At 40.9% G+C, this 22,286-nt stretch overlaps 1 protein-coding gene across 3 annotated transcripts in view; it reads left to right on the forward strand.

Moving 5' to 3' along the window:
* Positions 1-1,229: 1,229 nt before the first annotated feature.
* The window catches only part of LOC149303185 (echinoderm microtubule-associated protein-like 6), a 54,009-nt gene continuing 32,952 nt past the window's right edge, over positions 1,230-22,286 (forward strand). For all 3 annotated transcript variants that reach the window (XM_089481495.1, XM_089481496.1, XM_089481497.1), the window contains exons 1-11: positions 1,230-1,426; positions 13,083-13,242; positions 13,386-13,484; positions 13,741-13,809; positions 14,489-14,674; positions 15,955-16,090; positions 16,587-16,788; positions 18,496-18,633; positions 18,722-18,978; positions 20,143-20,355; positions 21,483-21,650. In XM_089481495.1, the coding sequence (XP_089337621.1) occupies positions 1,230-1,426; positions 13,083-13,242; positions 13,386-13,484; positions 13,741-13,809; positions 14,489-14,674; positions 15,955-16,090; positions 16,587-16,788; positions 18,496-18,633; positions 18,722-18,978; positions 20,143-20,355; positions 21,483-21,650 (1,825 nt within the window). The remainder of the gene's footprint in view (positions 1,427-13,082; positions 13,243-13,385; positions 13,485-13,740; positions 13,810-14,488; positions 14,675-15,954; positions 16,091-16,586; positions 16,789-18,495; positions 18,634-18,721; positions 18,979-20,142; positions 20,356-21,482; positions 21,651-22,286) is intronic.

Here is a 22,286-nt window from a genome sequence, read left to right on the forward strand (position 1 = left end):
CCTGATACAAAAGCCCCAGACAAACTTCTATTATCTCTCGTTGCCCAACAACGAACAACAGAGCGAACTCTGATTTGTTTGCCCAGCTCCTTCAGAAACAGAACAAACAAACGCCGAAGAGCAGAGCGCACGCGGGGCATTACGGGATTTGTAGTCCTTTCGCGCCTCGCCGCACCCAGCTTAGTGCAGAAACCCCCCTGTGGGGACTGTACTTCCCAGGAGCCTTTGCGAAGGATCCGCTACTCGCAGACAGTCAGAGCTGTGTAGGAGCAGCTGGTGACCGCCCGCTTGGCGTCGCCGTTTCTATGCAATACTCTCCTCTCCCCTAGTAACTACGCACGCCATTATTCTCCAAGCTTAGTTACGCAACCGCTCTGTTTGCCTAATGCCGCGTAAAGCGCCGTTACGCAATGCTTGCTGGAAGTGATTGCATGTAGCGTATTATTTCACTTCCAGTGGCTCGTACGGGGATTATTGGCCGCGCTGTGCCCGACAGAGCCGCAGCCTCCCCCGCCAGTGATTAGTATTGATGTTGTCTGAGATCGGACTGGTTACTTTACCATCCGTTTGCCCACGGTGGCCATTTAGCAATTTAGCTGAAATCCATGCAAATACACGTGATCCATAGCCATTTTCATCTGCTAGCCCTCGGAGTGTGTGTGTGTGGGGGGGGCCGGGAGCTGTCACTCTGCGTCTCCGTTTAATGATCACGGAGCCGGTGCGGACCTTACATCATAGCGAAGACATCTGGCTCCGCGCATTCTGCGCTGCGGGCCGCACTTATAAAGCTCGCTCCCCGCATTCCGAGGCTGATCGCCGGGTGTTGGAGAGGGGGAGCGGAAGGTGACTGCGCGCAGCCTGTAATCCAAAGAGATCCCCGCGATCACCTGCATGCAGCACCGCAAAGAGCCCTCCGTCCCCAGCAGCGCCCCCGCCCCGCTTCCATCGGGAGAGGAGAGATTCATGGACGCGTCCCCATCATCTCCGTGCCTGCCGGGGATGTGTGCCGGCCGCCCGGACAGGGGATTATGGTGGCAGTAGACAGCGGGGGCTCTCATCACTTGTCCGTTAAATAAGCAAATCAAGTCCTGACAGGCTTTCCCTTGTGGGGGAGGAGCTGCCAGCGGCGCCCGGGGGAGGACGCCCTACCAGGAGAAGACCTTGTGCCACCCTCCCTGCCGCATCCTCCTTACTCCCTTCGTATTTTTGCCCATAGTGTCCTTGTAATGATGGCGGACAGGACAGCTCCTGGGTGCCAGCTCCGCTTGGAGTGGGTGTACGGGTACCGGGGCCACCAGTGCCGCAACAACCTGTACTACACAGCCGGCAAGGAGGTGGTGTACTTCGTGGCCGGGGTCGGAGTGGTCTACAACACCCGGGAGCACAGCCAGAAATTCTTCCTAGGCCACAGCGATGATATCATCAGGTAAGGAGCACCTGCCGGAGTGACCGGGGACCGGAATCAGAACCTTCCGCAAACACTCTACACCTGACAGCGCCACGGAGTATGATGGCGCTATAGACAGCAATAAATAATATGTCTTTTGGAAACCAACATGGAACTTGTAAACATCATATAGAACACTTCTAAAAGCAATAGGCACTGATTTTACACACGCACCCATATATACAGTATATATTTATATATATATACACACACAGTATAACACATATATAGTATGGGGATAGACAACGATATGATTATCTCTGTGTGTGTATATATATATATATATATATATATATATATATATATATATATACACACACACATAAGATACACTGGTGTGTATCTATTATAGTGAAATACTATATATATATATATATATATATATATACACACATAACATACACTGGTGTGTATCTATTATAGTGAAATACAGTTATATCAGTGTATATATTATATTATTTGCAATAATAAAGAGCTTTGCAGTGGTAACATAAATGTGCATTATTATTATTATCTTTTATTTATATAGCGCCAACAATTTACGCAGCACTTAATACCATACATAATATTCAAGGGGTCTGACAAGACAAGAATTGACAGACAAACCGATACATTAGGTGGAGAGAGCCCTGCTCGCAAGCTTACAATCTTGAGGACATATATATGCTATATATAGTGCATAGGGAAATGAGTATTAATATATTTACTGTATATGTTGTATAGGGAAATGTGTATTACTATATATATTGTATATATTTTATACTTGTTGGACTCCAGAGGGAAATGTCAGTGAGAGGAAGTCACAGCCACCCTGCAGTAAATGAAGTGACTGTGGGTTCAGGATAAATGCCACTCAATGCCACTTTTTGAGAGTAACCTTCGTTTATTGGGATTTCCCTTACTAGCCATGTAGGCTACCCCACTGGGGTTTCGTGCAGAAATGCTGGTTAATAATGGGGGAAAAGGTGTTACGTTTGGGTTTCCCGTCACTCTGCAGAGCTCCACGCTCCTGCTGATAATCTCCATAACAGAATATGAGGGGTTTGGTGAAAACTTTTGATTAACTTCGCCTTTTGTGTTTTGTTGGCTTGGTACACGGGGATTTAGTATGTATGGGTGTTCAGTAGCTACGCCTGGAGACTGAGTGGATATATTCAGTAAGTATTAGTGGACATATTGTATGAGCGCAGACTCGCTGGACATATTCAATGGGTATAAGTGGATTTTGAGTGGATGTATTCAGTGGGTATGAGTAGATACTGATTGCATATAATTCACAGATATGAGTGGACACTGAGGGTTATGTTCTGCAGTGGATGCTGAGACGATGTCTTCTGTGGGTATAGGTGAATACTGAGTGTATATATTCAGTAGGTATGAATGGATACACAGTGGATATATTCAGTAGGTATGACTAGATATTAAGCATATATTATATATATATATATATATATATATATATATATATATATATATATATATATCGTGTTAGTCCTCAATGTCTTGGTGTCGGAATTCAAATCATTTTCAGATGTCCAAAGAGTGTTTCATTCATGAGCCACGTGCGTGCTTCGTCCACTCGAATTCTAATTCATAAATTATTGGTTTAATTAACTGCACAAAGACATAATTGCTTTTAAAATCATGCGGTAGCTGGAAATATAGAGTTGACACCAGGTTTTGTGATGTTGCAGTCCACACCCCAGTACAGTGATGACCGAACGTGGTTCTCAGTTTATTAGCTGCTGTTAAGATAACCCGACCTTCTCATTTGTTTCACATAAGAGCGGCTGTGATAGTCTCCAAGCCTTTGTGATCACTGCTATGCTTCTCATTACAATGCAGAATACACTGGGCTCCCGCCTGGAGACTCCGGGGGGAAGGGCTGCTTTTCTGGGTCTCTGGGCCACTAAGGAGAAGCTCCGGGATGTAGCACGCCCCAAGTCCCGCCCCAAGCCCCATCCAAGCCCCGCCCACTTCCACATGAAAAACGGCACGTGTCCCCTGATGTCGGCAGAACCTCTAACTGACTTCAGCGTGGGCCTCCACCGACGTTAACGGGACCGCCTACCTGCATCCTGTAGGAGGTCCCGTTAACGTCGGTGGAGGTCCACGCTGAAGTCAGTTAGGCTCACCCTGCTAAAAAGCTGATACCGCTCCATCCCAGGCGCTCCGAGAAAAACCTTTTTTATTTATCCAAAAAAAAGAACAAGACTGGCATGGGTAATATTAACTGTAATTCCACAGTGGATACAACAGTGTACTCCAAAGCCTGTAACAGAATAGTGGGTGGGAAAAAAAGGCGTGGTCAAGTCAACTTGCTGAAGTTCAAACCGAGCATCAGAATGGGGAAGAAAGGGGATTTAAGTGACTTTGAACGTGTCATAGTTGTTGGTGCCAGGCGGACTGGCCTGAGTATTTCAGAAACTGCTGATCTACTGGGATTTTCATGCACAACCATCTCTAGGGTTTACAGAGAACAGTCCGAAAAAATAGAAAATATCCAGTGAGCGGCGGTTGTGTGGATGAAAATGCCTTGTTGATGTGAGAGCTCAGAGGAGAATGGGCAGACTGGTTCGAGATGACAGAAAGGCAACAGTAACTCAAATAACCACTCGTTACAACCAGGGTATGCCGAATACCATCTCTGAACACACAACACACCAAACCTTGAAACAGCAGCAGAAGACCCCACCGGGCGCCACTCCTGTCAGCTGAGAACAGGAAACAAAATTGGACAATGGAAGAAAGGAAGACTGGAAGAAAGTTGCCTGGTCTGATGAGTCTCGATTCCAGCTGCGACATTCAGATGGTAGGGTCAGAATTTAGGGTAAACAACATGAAAGCATGGATCCATCTTGACTTGTGTCAACGGTTCAGGCTGGTGGAGGTGTAATGGTGTGGGGGACATTTTCTTGGCACACTTTGAGCCCCTTAGTATAGGTATAGCTGATAATGTGGCCAGTGAGTGTATGGATGTGTATATATATATATATATATGTTAAAGCTTGCAGGTTCCTGCTTTGATGTCATTCGCAGCATGATACAGGCTTTTTGTTGTCGATAACATCTATTTATAGTAAACAAACATGATCAATTAAATGCTGAGGCAGGTGTTTCCTTAACGTTCTTTGCCAAATAATAGTAATCTCTGTTTGTCACCAGTCTATGAATTCACCGTTAATGGCAGTAATTTGCACCGCGAACCTGCCGGGCAAACTATTTGTAGAAAATCAAGAAAAAATATCAACTCCCATCAGGGACAGGATGGCCAAATCAAACTATGACCGCAAACACATCTGAGTGGGCCGGTGATACAATGACTTACAAAAAAACATTTATGTTGAATTCACTAGCATTACTGCATAGATGGAGCACAGAAAGGATTCTGGCTACCTACAGCATATCAGAAGGCAATGAAAGACATGAGTAATTAATAAATGAATGGAGCTCAGCCTATATGTGTATGTGTATGTGTATATATATATATATATATATATATATATATATATGCATTGCAAATCTTTCATTTTCTCATTGACTATGTAAAAGAAAACCCACAGAAAAGAAAAAAAAAATATATATATATATTTGATATAATATACATTTATATAGAACGTAATATATTTTAAAATGTCTAGTTGAAAATAAACGAAATTTGTACTTTTCCCCCTGTGACAGTGCCGGAAGAGTCAAGGTTCTCTTCTATTAAATAGACAGCATGCCCTTTAAGTATTTATTAGAACCCATCAGGGATTTGTAGGTAATTGGTGTGATAATGAAGCTTCACTGTGGCAGCTCAGCGCTGTGTGGTCTAGAGACCCAGCATGGGCCAAAAATGGCAATTCACGCGGGACCCACTGGGAACACTCCAGCCGCGACGACTGACCTTTAGTCTGAGATTACCTGTTTGTTTCCCGTGGCACGGTTTCGCACATGGCTAGTGAAAACACATAACACACAAGGCAGCTACTGAATTATGTATAAATCTTTGAAGGCTTTTTGTTAACCAACAATGTGATTTATGGATTGAAACGATTAATTTAACTCGTGTTTATCAATAATTGGAAACATACAAAACACTTTCTATTTGTGTGTCCCTCTAGAACAGGGGTCTCCTAACCGTGGCAGCGTTACAGTGCGTCTGGGCTCTGTTAGCTGTGGGGTTATAGTGGCTGTGGGTTTATGTTGACTGCAAGTTTATGTTGGTTATGGCCAACTATTGATTGAGGGCTGATATTGGTTGTGGTCTCTTATTGGCTATAGATTTATATTGGTTGTTGGCTCCTATTGTCTGTGGGTTTATGTTGGTTGTGTGTTTATGTTTGTTGGTTGTGGGTCTGTGTTGGTTGTGGGTTTATGTTTGTTGGTTGTGGGTTTATGTTGGTTTGTTGGTTGTGGGTTTATTTTTGTTGGTTGTGGGTTTATGTTTGTTGGTTGTGGGTCTATGTTTGTTGGTTGTGGGTTTATGTTTGTTGGTTGTGGGTTTAAGTTTTTTGGTTGTGGATTTATGTTTGTTGTGGGTTTATGTTTGTTGGTTGTGGGTTTATGTTTGTTGGTTGTGGGTTTATGTTTGTTGGCTGTGGGTTTATGTTGGTTGGTTTTGGGTTTATGTTGCTTGTGTGTATGTTTGTTGGTTGTGGGTTTATGTTGGTTGGTTGTGGGTTTATGTTGCTTGTGTGTATGTTTGTTGGTTGTGGGTTTATGTTGGTTGGTTGTGGGTTTATGTTGCTTGTGTGTATGTTTGTTGGTTGTGGGTTTATGTTGGTTGGTTGTGGGTTTATGTTGCTTGTGTGTATGTTTGTTGGTTGTGGGTTTATGTCGGTTGTGGGCTCTTTGGGGTTTGTGGCTTATATTGGGCTCTTTTTATCCCCAGGCTTTTATTGACTGTAGGCTCCAATTGGCAGAGGGTGAGCATGTCATTGTCATCCACTGCCATCATTAATGGAGAATACAATATTGGGACCCCCTTTCACTTTAATACTTCCAGTTTTGAGGTTGGTGGCAGAAAACCAAAATCCTTATAAAATTAGTAATTCAGTGTTGTCTCTTTTTCACAATATTTTTCTAGATCTTTTCTATGTGATATTTCAGGCTTACCTTTGTCTAAAATGCTACCTGCCTTTAAATCCACCAGGTTGTGTTATACATTTTATGGATGCCGGAGAGACAGACTAACCGATGCGTGTTAAATGTGGATGTGATAGTAGATCGTAAGCCTTGCCTTTGTAAAGGCATCAAGAAGCTGTAAGACCGATGCCTGCACAACTCTAGTCTCAAAATGTTTATTCGGTTCACAGATGGATCAGTGGATTTGATTATATTCCGGTTGGTTTGGGAATGAGAGATTTTAATCCAGTATTAGCTGGCGTAACGGTACATTAAACGAGAAGTCCCCTTTTTCCTTGTACTGTCTGTATACGTTGATTTGGTGGAACACTAAGGACAGGTTTTGTTTCTTACGGCTCTGTCCTGGAGGCTTGTCGTTGTAAGTAATCTTGTGCTATTAGGGAGCTATCCCCTAGTCTCCAACAACTGTGCCGATTGCTTTATGGTAGAAGTCCTTGCTGTGTCCATTACACAAAGACCTTCATTACTTTAAAGCTTCTTTTGGGAGATTAAAGCCAAGGAAAAGGAATGGTATTTTTTTAATTCCAGGAATAAAGATAGAAACGTTTGTATGCTAGCCCGCTGAATATTAAAACACGTGTGATTACACGACTGTCAAAACAATGAGCTACAGACCCTACAACATCATTTTTTCAAGTGGGATTTCCCCTTTAAAGTTGTTGTTCCACCAGGACAGTATGTTTATTGAGCCTTTCAGCATGTTAAGAAAGTAAACCGGTGTGTCCGCTATCTTCCTGCTCATCATGCTATTTTTATGATAAAAGACTTATGGGGAAATAACAAGTACCAATAAACTGTCATTATTTTATTATTTCTCTGAAGGTTTAGTCACATAAAAACAACATGGACACTTTAAGAAGCATTTTCAGTTTATATGGCAACAACCTATCCGTTTGTTTTTTGTGTCACATGGTAATTAATTATGCCCTAAAGAAATACGAACAAGGCAAATTTGTACTTGGTGAAAGAATTAGGAACTAGGAATGATGTTTGTGATTTTGAAGAGATACAAAGGCTGAATAGGTGGAACAACATATTTTATTTACTTTGTTGCACTTCCAGGACCTTGAATCGTAACGGGTACAATTTATATCATTTAATCTTGGGTAGAGTTCCGCTTCAATCTAGGTCATTTATGAAATAGTGTAACCTCTGGAGAGCATAGCCTCAAGGGCGTAACATAGGCTCATACATCCCCAATAGTGGAAGGGGCCCTGGGCTGGGCTGGGCTCCAAGGGGCCTGTAAAAGAATCGAATTATTATAAAGCTTTGCCAAACTCTAATGTCACAAGCACTTTGTGTGTTGTTTGGAGGCAGGAAAGCGCTCCACATGAAATCATTGAGGTCTCTTTAGCCCACTGCCCCGAGCGTTCACGGAGCCAACACTGAAGCTGACTGGTGGCGTGAAAGTGCATATGGTGGATGAAGTGCCCCTTTATACAATTTCTTCACCAGTGCAAAAAGTTACGGTTAAGCTAAAGCTACATCTTGATTTTTCCGGAAGACCTCATAATGTTATTGTGACAATGCTATTTGTGTCCCCGTTGCTTCTATTATGTATTGTACATGTATGTACGTAAATGCAACATGGCGTCAGGATAGAGGGCTTGTCACATTGTTTGACGTTGTTGGTGTTTAGAAGCCATGTGAAACTCTTACTCCCTGATCATATAATCCGCTTCACTTTCTGGAAAAAGAAAGACCTATGCTTTGGCGTCTACGCCTTCTGACCAGTGCTAATATTCCAGACCTTTTCTTCCTTAAAAATATTAACTTTAACAATTTATACTTTATATAGAATCATTTAATACTGGCTTTAAAGATACCCCAATACTCCCCCATCTAGCAATGACTCCCGTGTCAGTAGAATCGAGATTACTGTGTGTTTTATGCTTGAGGCCTAAGCACTTTATATATCATGCAACGCGCCTCGTCTGTTAGTGAGGCAGATAATAGAAACTAATTACCACAGATGTTGATTATTTGATTTGTGACATTTTCCAGTGGAAAGACTCATGGTGAAGATGAATAATTCAGAAGGAGAGGCAATATATTGTTTTTGAGAGCGGCAGGGAAAATGCCGGGATGCAACATGTTTCTGGAAATAGAGGCAGCGCCAGTGATTTAATCGAACAGTGTTCATATATTTAGAACCGGTAGACAGTATGAAGGCTCCCAATAATCCAGAATAAGGCCCTAAATTGATCGGGGCAGATGGACTTTGTGTGTCAGGTTAAATTTGCCTTCGCTGTTTTGTGCTAAATACTAACACTAAAATATATATTCACTTCCTCGTGTTTTCAGTGGCAACAATACTTTTTATTACTCCCCGCTTTATAGTTATTTTTTTTTTTGCTGTTTGTATTTTTTTCAGGAAAGAATCGCAGAATAGAAACCAATTTTCAAGTTTCATTTGTTAAAGTACCTTGATTTGGCAGCTAATAATGTAATGGAGGTTGGAATTCGGCAACCAATTTTGTTAATTGTTCAGCAGCTGTATTCGTGGGTGCCCATTACTTAAATCAATCGTGACCGTCAATTCAAAAGTAAATTTATGCTGCTGTTGAGGCAGCAGGCAAAAAAGAAATGGTTTTTAAACTTAGTTTAACAGGGAGTGAAGGTAATGAGAGGGTAGACATTGGGAAATGTATGGAAGATAATATTACCCGTTAATCATTAAGGTACCACATAGAACATGGTGGGTTTGGGTGTAAAAAGTGTCGTACCTGTTCGTTAGTGGTAATGTATAGGATTTGAACAGGCGTCTAGACCAGTCATTCTCATAAGTTATTATTATTACTTATTGTTTTATACAGCACCATCATATTCCGCAGTGCTGTACAATGAGTTAAAGCCCATTTATTGGCGCTACCAATGCAGTCATATCCCCGTTTTGGTGACAGCACCTACAGCTTACTCTGTCACTGGCAATCACATTTTGTTTTAGGTCCCAAAAAAGAAAAGAGTCCACCCAGTTCAATGGCCAATACTGCTGTCACATTGAATCATATCAGACTGGCCATAGGAGGCTTTCAGCTGAGATGCTACAACAGCAGTGTGGTCATACTCAGCCTAATGTGTTCCCTCTTACCGTCAGCTTTGGAGTTAAATGACTCTCAGAACCTCTCTGGCCTATGTACGCCTACCTCAGTCTCTGCCAAATTGCAGATTGTTTTGCGGTTCTCTCCTGAAGTTTGTGGTTTGGCTTCAGATCCTTCTCAGCCCACCTTGACTTTACTCGACTTTGTCTGGTCGTCTGGATAACAATTGCTTACTGTCCAGAGCTGGATTTGCAGGAAGTCTTTCAGGTCTCATGTAGGGAAATCATCACAAAAAGGAGACCAGAATTAATGAATCCTCGGACGATATTTTGAAGTGTTCTTCTTTAAGAATTGTTTGCCTGTGAGGTACTCTTCCAGGGAGCTTCCCCTGCAAAATGGGCATAGTTGGCCCTTCATAATGCACAGTTTATGTATATATTGGTCCGGTGCAGAACCTCTTCGACCAGACTTGGCCTCCACAATGCATGGTAGAGCTCGTGGGGTGAAATGTTTAGTTCTCCTGCAAACACCTACTTCAGCAAATAGTGTCAGGGCTTTAACTTGCATGGGGCAAGAGGTGCAGCTGCAGCAGGACCCACAGGGTAAAGGCGCACGCTGGCCAGCGTGTAATACTATTGCGCCCCTTTCTGTTTTTTCCATTTTGAGAAGCAGATGTGGTGTCGTCATTGGATGGGACCTCCAACCCTGCCACATACGACAAGAGCCCTAGTTACGGCCCTCCACGGTGTTATCAATGCAGATGTTTTCCTAATATTTAATGACAAAATATAATGTCTGCCAGCCCATGAAGGGAATCCGCTAATGGACAGATGGACAAAGTAATTCATCTGAATATATAATTGCCCCGGGGAACTTCTGCTATTATCAAACTGTCAATGAACTTATTAGCACATGGAATTATGAATAAATGAACACGAATAAAAAAAATAATATAGCAAAAAATGAACATGGAAACTTCTGTAAGCCCATACTTGTTAGGACATAAACGGAAATTCACACCATTTTTTATCGCAAGTATCATATTACAAAATATGTCTTCCAAAGTATCGTGCTGCTTTAATTAAGCTAAAAATGCTTAATTAAAAAAAAACCTGAAAGTTTTTCAGTTTCTATGGCAACAACCTATCAGTACCTCCTTTTGTGTCATGTGACAATTCTTGGCCAAAAATTTGAATGAGACAAAATCATAAATGATTACGTATTTCCAAGTAAGAGTACCAGTAACTAGGTTATAATGCTGGATATTGTTGTAAAAGTGTTATATTCTGCAGAGTAGATGGAACAGCACCTTTACCATAGGAAACAAAGTGTAGCATGGATACAATTATCAAAATTCTAAAAAGGTAGAGCCGGTGTATGAAATAATTTCCAGGCTCACGCTTCTGATGGAATTATTCAAAGCACTAATGCAACGGTACTTTTGATTGAAGATGCTTATAGAGTAGCGTTATTGTCTTCTAAATACATCATTCATCCTTGCCATCAAGCTTCGCACAGCTAACATTTTCAGTATACAGCAGAAATGTCCCAGATTCCTCATCTTTGAAGCAAGTATGACAATGACATCCTAAATTAAGCGTTAGACTTATGATATCTCAAATTAATTAGAGAGCCATACATTTCTCTTCCTTCACTGAGATTTTAATTATGTTAGGAGTAATAACAGGTCGGGGGATTTCCTAAGCAGTGATTTACTGGTTTAGCTAAAGGAAACTCTGAAAGCACTTTGGCTACCCACTGAAAGTAATCCAAGCAAATTCATTTCTGCTTCATTGGCAAATGATGCCACGGGCAACGAGCCGATAAAAATAATTCCATGTTTGTCTACAGGATGTCTCGCCTATAGAGTCACAGCTTAGAAAGCTATTACATGGCTATATACATATGTATAAATGAAATAAGTAATATTTATGTGATTATTATAAAGACAGGGCAAACTTCACCGACAAGTGTACCCCCCCCCCCCCAAGTGTTTAGGAGGAGGCACACACCTAATAAAACTCAAAAGCATGATGATCCTTGACAAATCAAGGCGCTCTATATCTCGATAAGCATCTGTTTGTTACATCATACAACATTACAGACCTACACTTTCAAAAATTGGATCTTCATCGGGGGAAAAAAAATACTCTTTCATTCCCTGTTTTTGGACCCAAATCTGTTTATCTGTTCTAATGAATTTCTATAGGAAGTTATGTAATTTAAAAAAAAAATCTAATTATCTTTATTTTGAGTTATCATTACACCACAGACGCTTAAAAATATCCCCGGTAAAACTACCCCTATTTACACTTCTAACCTCACATCTAAAACAAAAGTGCCCCTGTGGCAACTTGACTTTGGAGGAATGTAAAGTTTATTGGTGACGAGAGAACTCTTGCCCAATACATTGTATACATGCGCTTGGCATCTCCTGTTGTGATTGGTGTATATTATATGAATTGTTCATTCTTGCATTACATACAGTACGTTATAAATATATATAATTAGTATATGATAAATCTTTTCATAACCTACTACTTTTGCAGGGAAGCAGAAAGAAATGTATGATTTTTATTTGGGAAGCGAAAGATCTTTTGGTGTTTGTTTCACATCTTGTGGTTGACACATCCCACCAGGTGACAGAAATCACAGATCCCGCGTGTCCTCCGTCGGCGTGAGAATCCCCCGTGCTAATCAGTGCAGCTCTTATCAATGAATAATTATCTTCTTTTGTTCTAGTCAGTAGACTGCCTGCACTGCCAATATCCTGAATATGTTCATCATAACGAGCCCAATATCAACCAGACGCAGCAATAGATGCCATATAGGAAAGACTGTTAGGCATAGAACGCAAAACCGGGATGAGTATTAAGTATGACGAGAGCAAGATGAGCATCAAAGCGACCACAGACTGATTCGAGTCTCCAAACCTTCTGCATTGTAAAGCAGACAAATATATTGATGTGTTTCTTGCCTCCCCAGTACGAAAAAAACAGATCCGAGTCCATACTACTTTCTATGATCCTTTCAAGCAAACTGTATGATTGGCGCTCGCTAATGTCTCTTCCTTCACTCATACATCAAAGGAGACCAGAAAAGAAGTGAGGGACGTGGTTGAAGGCAGGGAGTTGCTATTGTAAATTGAAGGCAAATTGAGCAATCTCAGAAAAAGCAAAGAAGATCTGAAAAGCATGAAGATCTTTCCCCAAACGAAGGGTCTAAAACCCTTAACATTAACCTTAACATTATACACCTCCCGGTGTTATGAAGCAATATTTTATGGTAGCCAAACCAGCGAATTATTTCTGCCACAGCTTTTAAACTGAATCGTACATCGTCAACCTATTGATCACCTGGAGACTTTAAAAGGCTGAGAATCGGGATATTTGTAGGATGCATGCAGAGTAACAGCCGTGAAAGTCTCCAGCCGGGCTGATATGATATTCACCTTCTCGTTTCAGCCTCGCGTTGCATCCGGATAGACTCCTGGTGGCCACCGGGCAGGTGGGGAAAGATCCTTACATCTGCATATGGGATTCATACACAATGCAGACCGTTTCCATTCTGAAAGATGTCCACACTCATGGAGTCGCTGGCCTGGCATTCGATTCAGAAGGACAGGTTTGTAGTCCCGCTGTATGGCGTGTGCTGGTAACTGACACATTTCATACATATTAAATAGTTTTAGTGTTTTTTTGTTGCTCTGTACACATACATATTTAAATATTGTTTCCAATGACTGCCTTTTCTCCATTGTTTTATAGCGCCTGGCTTCAGTGGGATTGGATGCCAAAAACACCGTTTGCATTTGGGATTGGCAGAAAGGCAAAGTTCTTGCAACAGCCACGGGTCATTCAGACAGGGTAAAACACAGTACCCGTTTCTCACAAATACCACTTCATGGTGCCATTCTTGTTTTGTTTTTTTTTGGATTGCGATTACATGCATATAACGTACCATTACCATGTAAGAATGATGCCTGAAGGATGGGGGTCTTTGCATTTATATTTTAATAGATATTATTAGGCATCTGTATGTAGTGGGTTTATTCTGTGCGTTAAATATAATTTAGGTATATACTGCCTTTCTGATCAATAGTTTCATTTCATTTCGTGTCAGATATTCGATATTTCCTGGGATCCATATCAGCCAAACAGACTGGTCAGCTGCGGAGTCAAACATATAAAGGTGAGTCCTTGGCTGATTCGTGATGGAAATCCAGGAAACGTTGAAGCTGCCATTTTTGTTGGGCCTCCAAGTGGGTCCTCACACCTTTGGTGGTCTAGTATTTAGGTGAGATGCCAGGGGTCTCTCTTTCTCCTCTTCTTCCTCGCTGATTCCACCAAGAAGAGTGTGCTGGAATATGCCATTGTATTCCTACACCTTCGGCCACTTAGTCAGTAGAGGAGCACAAAGAACAAGGAGCATGATCTGTCCCACTGCTTTCCAACCCAGTATGTAATGACGTCGGAGCATGCTGGCAACAGCATTCAATCTATTCATATCTCTGCAACTTAACAGCTCTGATATATAAATCTTATCCTTTTTTCCGCAAAACATTGAACCATGTTTTAAGCCTAAAATAGTAGACGTGTCTCTATGTCCAGCATGTGAAGCATCCTCAGACAGAGAACACTGGGAAAGTGCTGCTTTATTGTTTTGGTGGGAAAACGTGGCATGCGTATTTGAGAACAAGTGTAAGAGCTTCCTTAGGGTCCGCGTGTTGAATATGGAATCTGAGGACAGTGAATTAAGAGCAGTGTTCTCTATGGGAATGCTAGAGCCTTCTGGTTTTATATGGCACGATGATTATTTTCACTCTATTTAGCACATATGTGTTTAGAACCTCTCTAAATGTTTATTGCAGTTTTGGACCCTTTGTGGAAATGCACTGACGGCAAAAAGAGGAATATTTGGGAAAACAGGTGACTTGCAAACCATTCTGTGCTTGGCATGCGCGAGAGAGGACGTCACATACTCAGGTGCTTTAAATGGCGACATCTATGTGTGGGAAGGACTGAATTTAATACGTACCATCCAAGGAGCTCACAGTGTAAGTATACGATATAAAGAAATAAATTGTTTTGGTGTATCTGTCATCACCGTACCGTTATTGTCATATGCAGTACTATTGTTTCTAATCTAAGTAATGGACCTAGGAACGGTTACTCATTAATTACCAGATTTAGAACCAAAATGTGATTTCTCCTATTATAAGTTGTTTTTTTTTGCAGCAATATAAATAGAGATCGTTCATACAGTATATGAAGAATTGTTTGCCTTCTTTATAGTATTTTGATATTAATTTAACTGGTGTTTGGCATTCCCCATTCCGGTTTGATTTATTCATGAGTAAGAATGAATGCATTATCCCACAATTGTAATTATTTTGTCTCGGTTTTCTACGTGATTCATGGACATTTGCATGTGTTAAAGCATTAAAGTGTACTGCAGTAAAATGTTTTCTTACCTTTAATTTAAAGTGGTAGTATTCATTGGGGGGTGTCTATGATATTATAGTTACTGATCGTTCTGACACCCTGTGCTCTAAACAGCAGAGACAACTGCTCTTAAACACCGTGCAGACTATCACACCCCGACACGTAAATTAATGATCTGATATCATACAATACTCATTTTGCATGTAGGATGACCACAAGGTAATCAGTAACCTTGTTATATATACTACATACTGTATGTGCTATACATGTGCCCGTTTGCATCATGTGAAATGTCTTGGTCCAAAATGGCCAACGTGCTCAACTTGCATGTGGGTCAGTTTTATTTTAAACAGTAAAAGGGTAAATTGGCTATTAAAATTTTTCAAAATGGATCTACCAATCCATACGCTGTGTTAATCTGGTAGAGTGCATTCATATACATACTTGTGTCCAGCTGTGACAGGAGTCCGCTCAGGGCCACTAGACCTGAAGTCAAGGTAACATCACATGAACCATTAAGATTCTTCTGCCAAGAAGTTAGTTACGTGTTCAACTCTGTAATCGGCATGTTTATTATTAATGGAAACTGGCCTTAAAGGGACATCCCAGACATCATATGTACTTTAATGTATATAACAGTTGAGAATCCCCCCATATGCACCATATGACACATCTCCAGACATGTGGCTTTCTTACCGGTAGTCGGCTCTAGTGCTGGCTTTTGATTTGAGTTTTATTGTAGCGACCGCTTTATTCCATGTCTAGAATGTTAAACGTGAGAGTGCGAGGTCTAGTTGTTGTATGAAATAATAAAGAGCGAGAATCGCGGTTGTAATCCGTTGCCGTGCGCAGGATTGTAAAGGATTTCAATGTTTGCTTCCTTGTCATGCAGGCTGGGATCTTTAGCATGTACGCCTGTGAAGAAGGTTTCTCGACAGGGGGAAGAGACGGCTGCGTCCGTCTGTGGGACAACGACTTCAAACCAATCACCAAAATTGATCTTCGAGAAAGTGATCAGGGTTATAAAGGTCAGCAAGTATTTGTGAAACAAATGCGAGATATATTTTGCTAGAATTCAACATATAAACATGATCTTGGTCATTAAAGAAACATTATTTCTTTTAAATATGTGGTTTATACTACCATGATTATACGAGGACTGAATATCTTAGGGGTGCGATCATTATTGCTGATTTTGCAGTACAATTCACAAATGTAATTAAATCATAGAACTACGCATTATGAAAGCCAAAACCCAGTTATCTTATCCTACAGGGAGCCCTGCATATTGCATAGCTAAATAGCTGAGGAGAACTTAAAGAAATCTCCCACATTAACTATTCAGTATGCAGGGCCAACTCCCCTTAAAAATGTAATTTCATTTTAGGAGGTAGTAATATCAAGTTCTCCTGCAAACTCCCTCCCATTGAATAGACCTTACTCCATAAAGTGTATTAATAAACATTCAAGGAAATGCATTAATGCGTGTAACGAAAGCGCGATCTCTGTTCTTTCTGTATGCAGGTCTGTCTATCAGGAGTGTCTGCTGGAAAGCGGACCGAATATTAGCCGGAACGCAGGATAGTGAAATATTTGAAGTGATGGTTAGAGAAAGAGATAAGCCAATGCTAATAATGCAGGGTCACTGTGAAGGAGAACTGTGGGCGCTTGCCGTGCACCCCAAAAAACCTTTAGCCGTTACTGCCAGTGACGATCGCTCTGTGAGGTGAGCTTTGTTCATTAAATATCTCTCTTATTAATATCACTTTCCATAAGGCATCGGGTATGGAAGATATATATTTATATACATATATATATATGTATATATATATAGCTTTCTGCTATGAAGAACGCACTGAAAGATAACACCTAGTTTATGAAATGAAGTAACGATGAGATGTGGCATCCAACACCCCACAGGCTTTAGCTTTCAGACTTGTGTCCTGAAACTGAGATTGAATATGAGAGGGGTAAGTAGGCATTAATAGTCACAAAAATGACACATTCAGCTTGCTTTTCTGTAGAAAAGTGTAAAACATGATGCCTGGTATTTATATAGCGCCTTTCTCCCAGTGGGGACTCAAATCACTTCTCAGCGCACGCTCTAGGAACTAACCGAATCGTCGGCTGAATAATATGTGTTATTATTACCCAGCGATTCATCCTGCTGGGGTGTGAGTCTGCGGCCCGAAGGTTTGAATAGGTACTGTAGGCAGGGTATTTACCAACTGAGCTATCTCACCAGCTAAAGCCTGGCTTTCATTGAATTTTTAGAAATGTTTAACTATGTTTCTGTGAATATTGATAACTTTAACTTTAATCACAAAACAATAGTTTGGTGAGTTATTGAAATGGAATTTGTGCTAAAGTTAGAACATTATGGAGGCAGTTCATTACCATGTACAAGTACAAGCTTGTGTTTGTGTAGGAGGAGTATCTGTGATAGAAATTCTTAATATACTGTATGTCATACACAACATGGCTGAAGTATAATTGGAATGGGGGAGTAAAACAAAAGCATCCATACAAGATCAGATTAGATGCTCTGACTTTTACCTGGTGGGACTGGAGTCTGGATTTCGGAGAAGCGCACAACCGTACAATATTATGCCACTAACCCAAGGACCCGTATCCTAGATAGTGATAAAGGATGATCCAAATATGGGGTCAAACACAATCTGAAGGTTGGGGCCATCAGTATGAGTTCAAACGCAATGGAGGAGCCACATTTTGGATTTCCAAGGAAATTGGCTGAGGAACACAGGAGAAGGTAGTATAGGAGAGGAGGGACAAAGGATAAACCATAGGATAACAGCCAAAACGCTAGTGTGGATGCACCATAACTACTGCTCAACGGAAATTCAAGGCATCGTCATGCAAGCTGCAGTTGCCAGAGTTGTCTGGTTAAGTCTTGTCTACTGGATACACAGGATCAAGCAGCATCTGCCGTGTTGCTCTACTACATACAACATTGCAATTAGCATTTAAACATATCCATCACCATAGAAAAACTACACCTAATCAACATAACATAAAATATAGCAGGGAAACATGACTATATAATGTATTAATGTTTTTAATAGTTCAGTAATGTGTTTCTTTTTTTTAGCTATCTTTAATAACACATTTTTAGTTCTATAGTATTTTATAGTTGCTTGCATTTACCTCCTGGCTGCTCGTTTTGAGTCTTTGTAGCACAGTATAACTGTATTGGATGAGTTCCCCATGGAATACTAATCTTCACACAAGATAGATTGAGGTTTTTTTGAGAAATATGGATACTTAACTGTGGGTGTAGAGATTTTCAGGCTGACATCTTGCACAGTATACATAATTTAATATTTCTTTCAATATGGTGACTTGTTTGTCGATGATAAACATGTTATGATGTACAGAAGGCTTAGTCTTGCTGAATGTTTTTTTCTTGGTATAGGTTATGGAGTCTTGCAGATCATGCGCTGATTGCCCGTTGTAATATGGAGGAGGCCGTGCGTAGTGTGGCTTTCAGTTCGGATGGATCCCAGCTAGGGCTCGGAATGAAGGATGGTTCCTTCACTGTACTCAGGGTTAGGTAAGAAGAAGATCATACATTTTACATAAAAAGTAGCTAACATTTGGAGTTAAAGATATGTGAAGTTTTACTACGTGTTTTCTTTCAGAGATATGACAGAAGTGGTTCACATCAAAGACAGGAAAGAAGTGATCCACGAAATGAAGTTTTCCCCAGATGGCTCCTACCTTGCTGTGGGTTCTAATGATGGTATGGTGGACATTTACTCGGTTGCACAGCGGTATAAAAAAATTGGGGAGTGTAACAAGTCTTCCAGTTTTATAACTCACCTTGACTGGTCCGTGGATAGTAAATATCTTCAAACCAATGATGGGGCCGGAGAAAGACTTTTCTACAAGATGCCATGTAAGTTAAAACATTATATTTTTTGTAAGAGTATATGATTTGAAATATTCAGTCCAAAAAAAGCCTTGTACGTGAGGACTAATTTATACACTATTTACCCTGTTGGTCATTTTCTCACCAGTTCACTATAACAAGATCAACTAATACGATGCTACTTTCACCAGTCATTAATGACTAGCATAGTTAACTGATGAACAGTCGTGCCTCTCTCACACTCTCACACGCTATTTCTCAATGTCTCCATACCGTCTCCGCTAATCTCTTCTGTGTCCCTGTCTCATTTTCCGCAGCTCCACTTCTTGTCTTGCCTCTTCTTGTCCTTTGCTTCTTCAGTGTTCTGTATTTTTTTTGGTCTGCTTCTCCCCGTTATCCGCTCCATTCATTAACTTTGCCTCCTGGATCGGTTCTGTAAAAGGACGGGGCTCTCCCCATGGTATGTGTAGCGGCTCTGCACTTTTGCAGAAGTACTCCAAGAGGCCAAAATAATTCAGACCGACCCGCAGAAAAAGAGAGGTGCAGAAATGCTTCTCTTTCTCCACAGATCTGTCTGCATTATTCTTATCTCTAGGAGTACTTCTGCCAAAGGGCGGAACCACGGTGCCCCCCTTTCATTCCTCCAATAGGGGGAGAGGGTGTGCACGGAGGGTCCGCCCTTTTGCACAAGTGCTCCGGGAGGCCATGTTAAGGAAGCAGATAGCAGGGAGAAGCAGACCAAAAGAACAAGCGGAGCTGCGGGAAGGGAAACAGGGATATGGAAGGTAGAAGGTAGGGAGACATTAAGAGATAGTGTGAGTGAGATAGCATGAGTGACAAAAATAATGAAATGCAAAAGAAAATTTGTTTGTTTCGTTGGAGGTCCCTCCTAGTTTGTAAATATTTGTACAAATAAATGAAATTGGAAAATTTCCTTAAAATTAATACAAATCTCTTTACTAGACTTCATATATATGAAGCAATGCGGTAGTTTCCTGGTATCCTATGAGGTCCCACAATACAACTTTCTTGTCTGATAGGTACCAAGTATGCATGGACAATACACTTTAATACCTTTCATGCAGCTTTGTGAGAACAAAAACGTGTATATATATATATATATATATATATACACTCTACACAGTTGCGGTGTAAGCACAATCCTATTTTATATGTCTGCATATGTTCCAGCCGGTAAACATCTTACCAACAAAGATGAGATCAAAGGGATCCACTGGTTTTCGTGGACCTGTGTGGTGGGACCAGAAGTGAATGGAATATGGCCAAAGTACACAGATATCACAGATATCAACTCGGTGGATGCCAATTACAGCAGCTCGGCGCTGGTGACAGGAGATGACTTCGGACTAGTTAAATTATTCAGGTTTCCAAGTCTGAAAAAAGGTAAGTTCATACTGTTAGAACTTTTCTTCACTGACAGCTCATATACACATAATACTTACTATACATTCCCACTCCTGCCTGAACTTCATCATTAAAACAACTGCATTAGGGCGCTAACATGCATAGTGTGTTCTCCTGCTGAGTGAATTGATTCAGTGCGTAGAAGGTGCGGGATCCTCCGAGTCCCCTGGGTGCTGTATAATAGATTGCTTTCATATGACAGGCTGTATTTTATGGATGAGGAATCCGATGCAATGACTGAATACAAGGTTTTAAGTGAAAAGCTTGCTACTCAAGGAAAAAAAAATCCTAGATCTCACGTTAAACAGAACATTTGAAATATTTATCTTTTTAAATAAAACAGGAACGGAGAGAGTATTTCAAGGATATACTGGCAATAAAAAGAAATGATCTTCTTACGATGGGGGGTATGTGTAGAATGTGCAGCTCCTATGATCGTATCCTCTTTTGGATTTAAATGCCTGGGTCTTAGAACATGTTAGCGGATGTTTAATAATTAATATTTACATACACGATCAGCCATAACATTATGAGCACTGACAGGTGAAGTGAATAACACTGATAATCTTGTTATCTTGGTAACAATGGGAAAGCGTAAGGATCTGAGCGACTTTGACAAGGACCAAATTGTGATGGCTTTAAAACTGGGTCAGAGCATCTCCAAAACTGCAGCTCTTGTGGGGTTCCTGGTCTGCAGTGGTCAGTACCAAAAGTGATCCAAGGAAGGAACAGAGGAGACCTGGGGACAGGCTCATGGGCGGCCAAGGATCATTGATGCACGAGCTACTGTAGCTCAAATTTCTGTAAAGTTAATACTGCTTCTGATGGATAGGTGTCAGAACGCACAGTGCATCGCAGTTTGTTGTGTATGGGGCTGCGTAGCCGCAGACCAGTCATGAGCACGTGAGCATAAGAACTGGACCACGGAGCAATGGAAGGAAGTGGCCTGCTCTGATGAATCACATTTTCTTTTACATCATGGCCGGGTGCATCGCTTACCTGGAGAACACATTGCACCAGGATACATAGCATTTTTTTACATATTTTGTTTATTACATTACATAATTAATCATTTTACATTTTTATGATTTTTTCCCCCTCTAAAGGAGCCAAATTTCGCAAATATGTTGGCCATTCTGCGCATGTGACCAATGTCCGCTGGTCACATGACTTCCAATGGGTTTTAAGCACTGGTGGAGCAGATCATTCGGTTTTCCAGTGGAGGTTTATTCCCGAAGGAATCACTAATGACATTATTGAAACGCCACCGCAAGGTAGGGTGTGTTTGATGTATTGTCTTTCCATGTCAATTTGTCTTACGATGCCTTTGATGGAACTTAAACACAATTTGTATAATAAATCCTTTGCTCTGTGGCGTTGGTTTAGTTTTCCCAGTAGACATCAACAGATTGTAGCCTGACCACTGGCAAACAGCAGCTGCACATCGTCAGTCCCAGTAAAAGTAATAATAAAACACACAATGACATCATTGCATTTATCCTGCAGTTCATGTCTTTGATTAGATATGAAGAGATTCGGGTTCAAGGGGTTGCTATGATGCTATGATGCTATTCCATTGCTTGCTGTTCTATTAACCCCTCTGGGTCTTAAAAAACATGATACAATTGAACAATTAAGTTTATTATACAAAAAGGAGCTTAGGTAATTGAAGAGACAAATATATATATAAAACGCCTTGTACAGTTTATGGTGGAATTTACTAATGAGGGGATATGAAGTACCCACCCTATTATATGTGTAAGGATCTGACACAAATATACAATGGACAGCTAAGGTGGCCAGCTGTTTCTATATGTTTATGTAGTTATGTAGCCTGATGTTGTTACTAAAATACAAGCCATTTCATAGTATGAGAAATATGGCCAAGTAACTTACATAATACTTTGCTT

This window comes from Sceloporus occidentalis, unplaced genomic scaffold, assembly GCF_023333645.1.
Source record: "Sceloporus occidentalis isolate IW3139 unplaced genomic scaffold, rSceOcc1.0.p SCAF_15, whole genome shotgun sequence".
NCBI classification, from domain to species: Eukaryota; Metazoa; Chordata; class Lepidosauria; order Squamata; family Phrynosomatidae; genus Sceloporus; species Sceloporus occidentalis.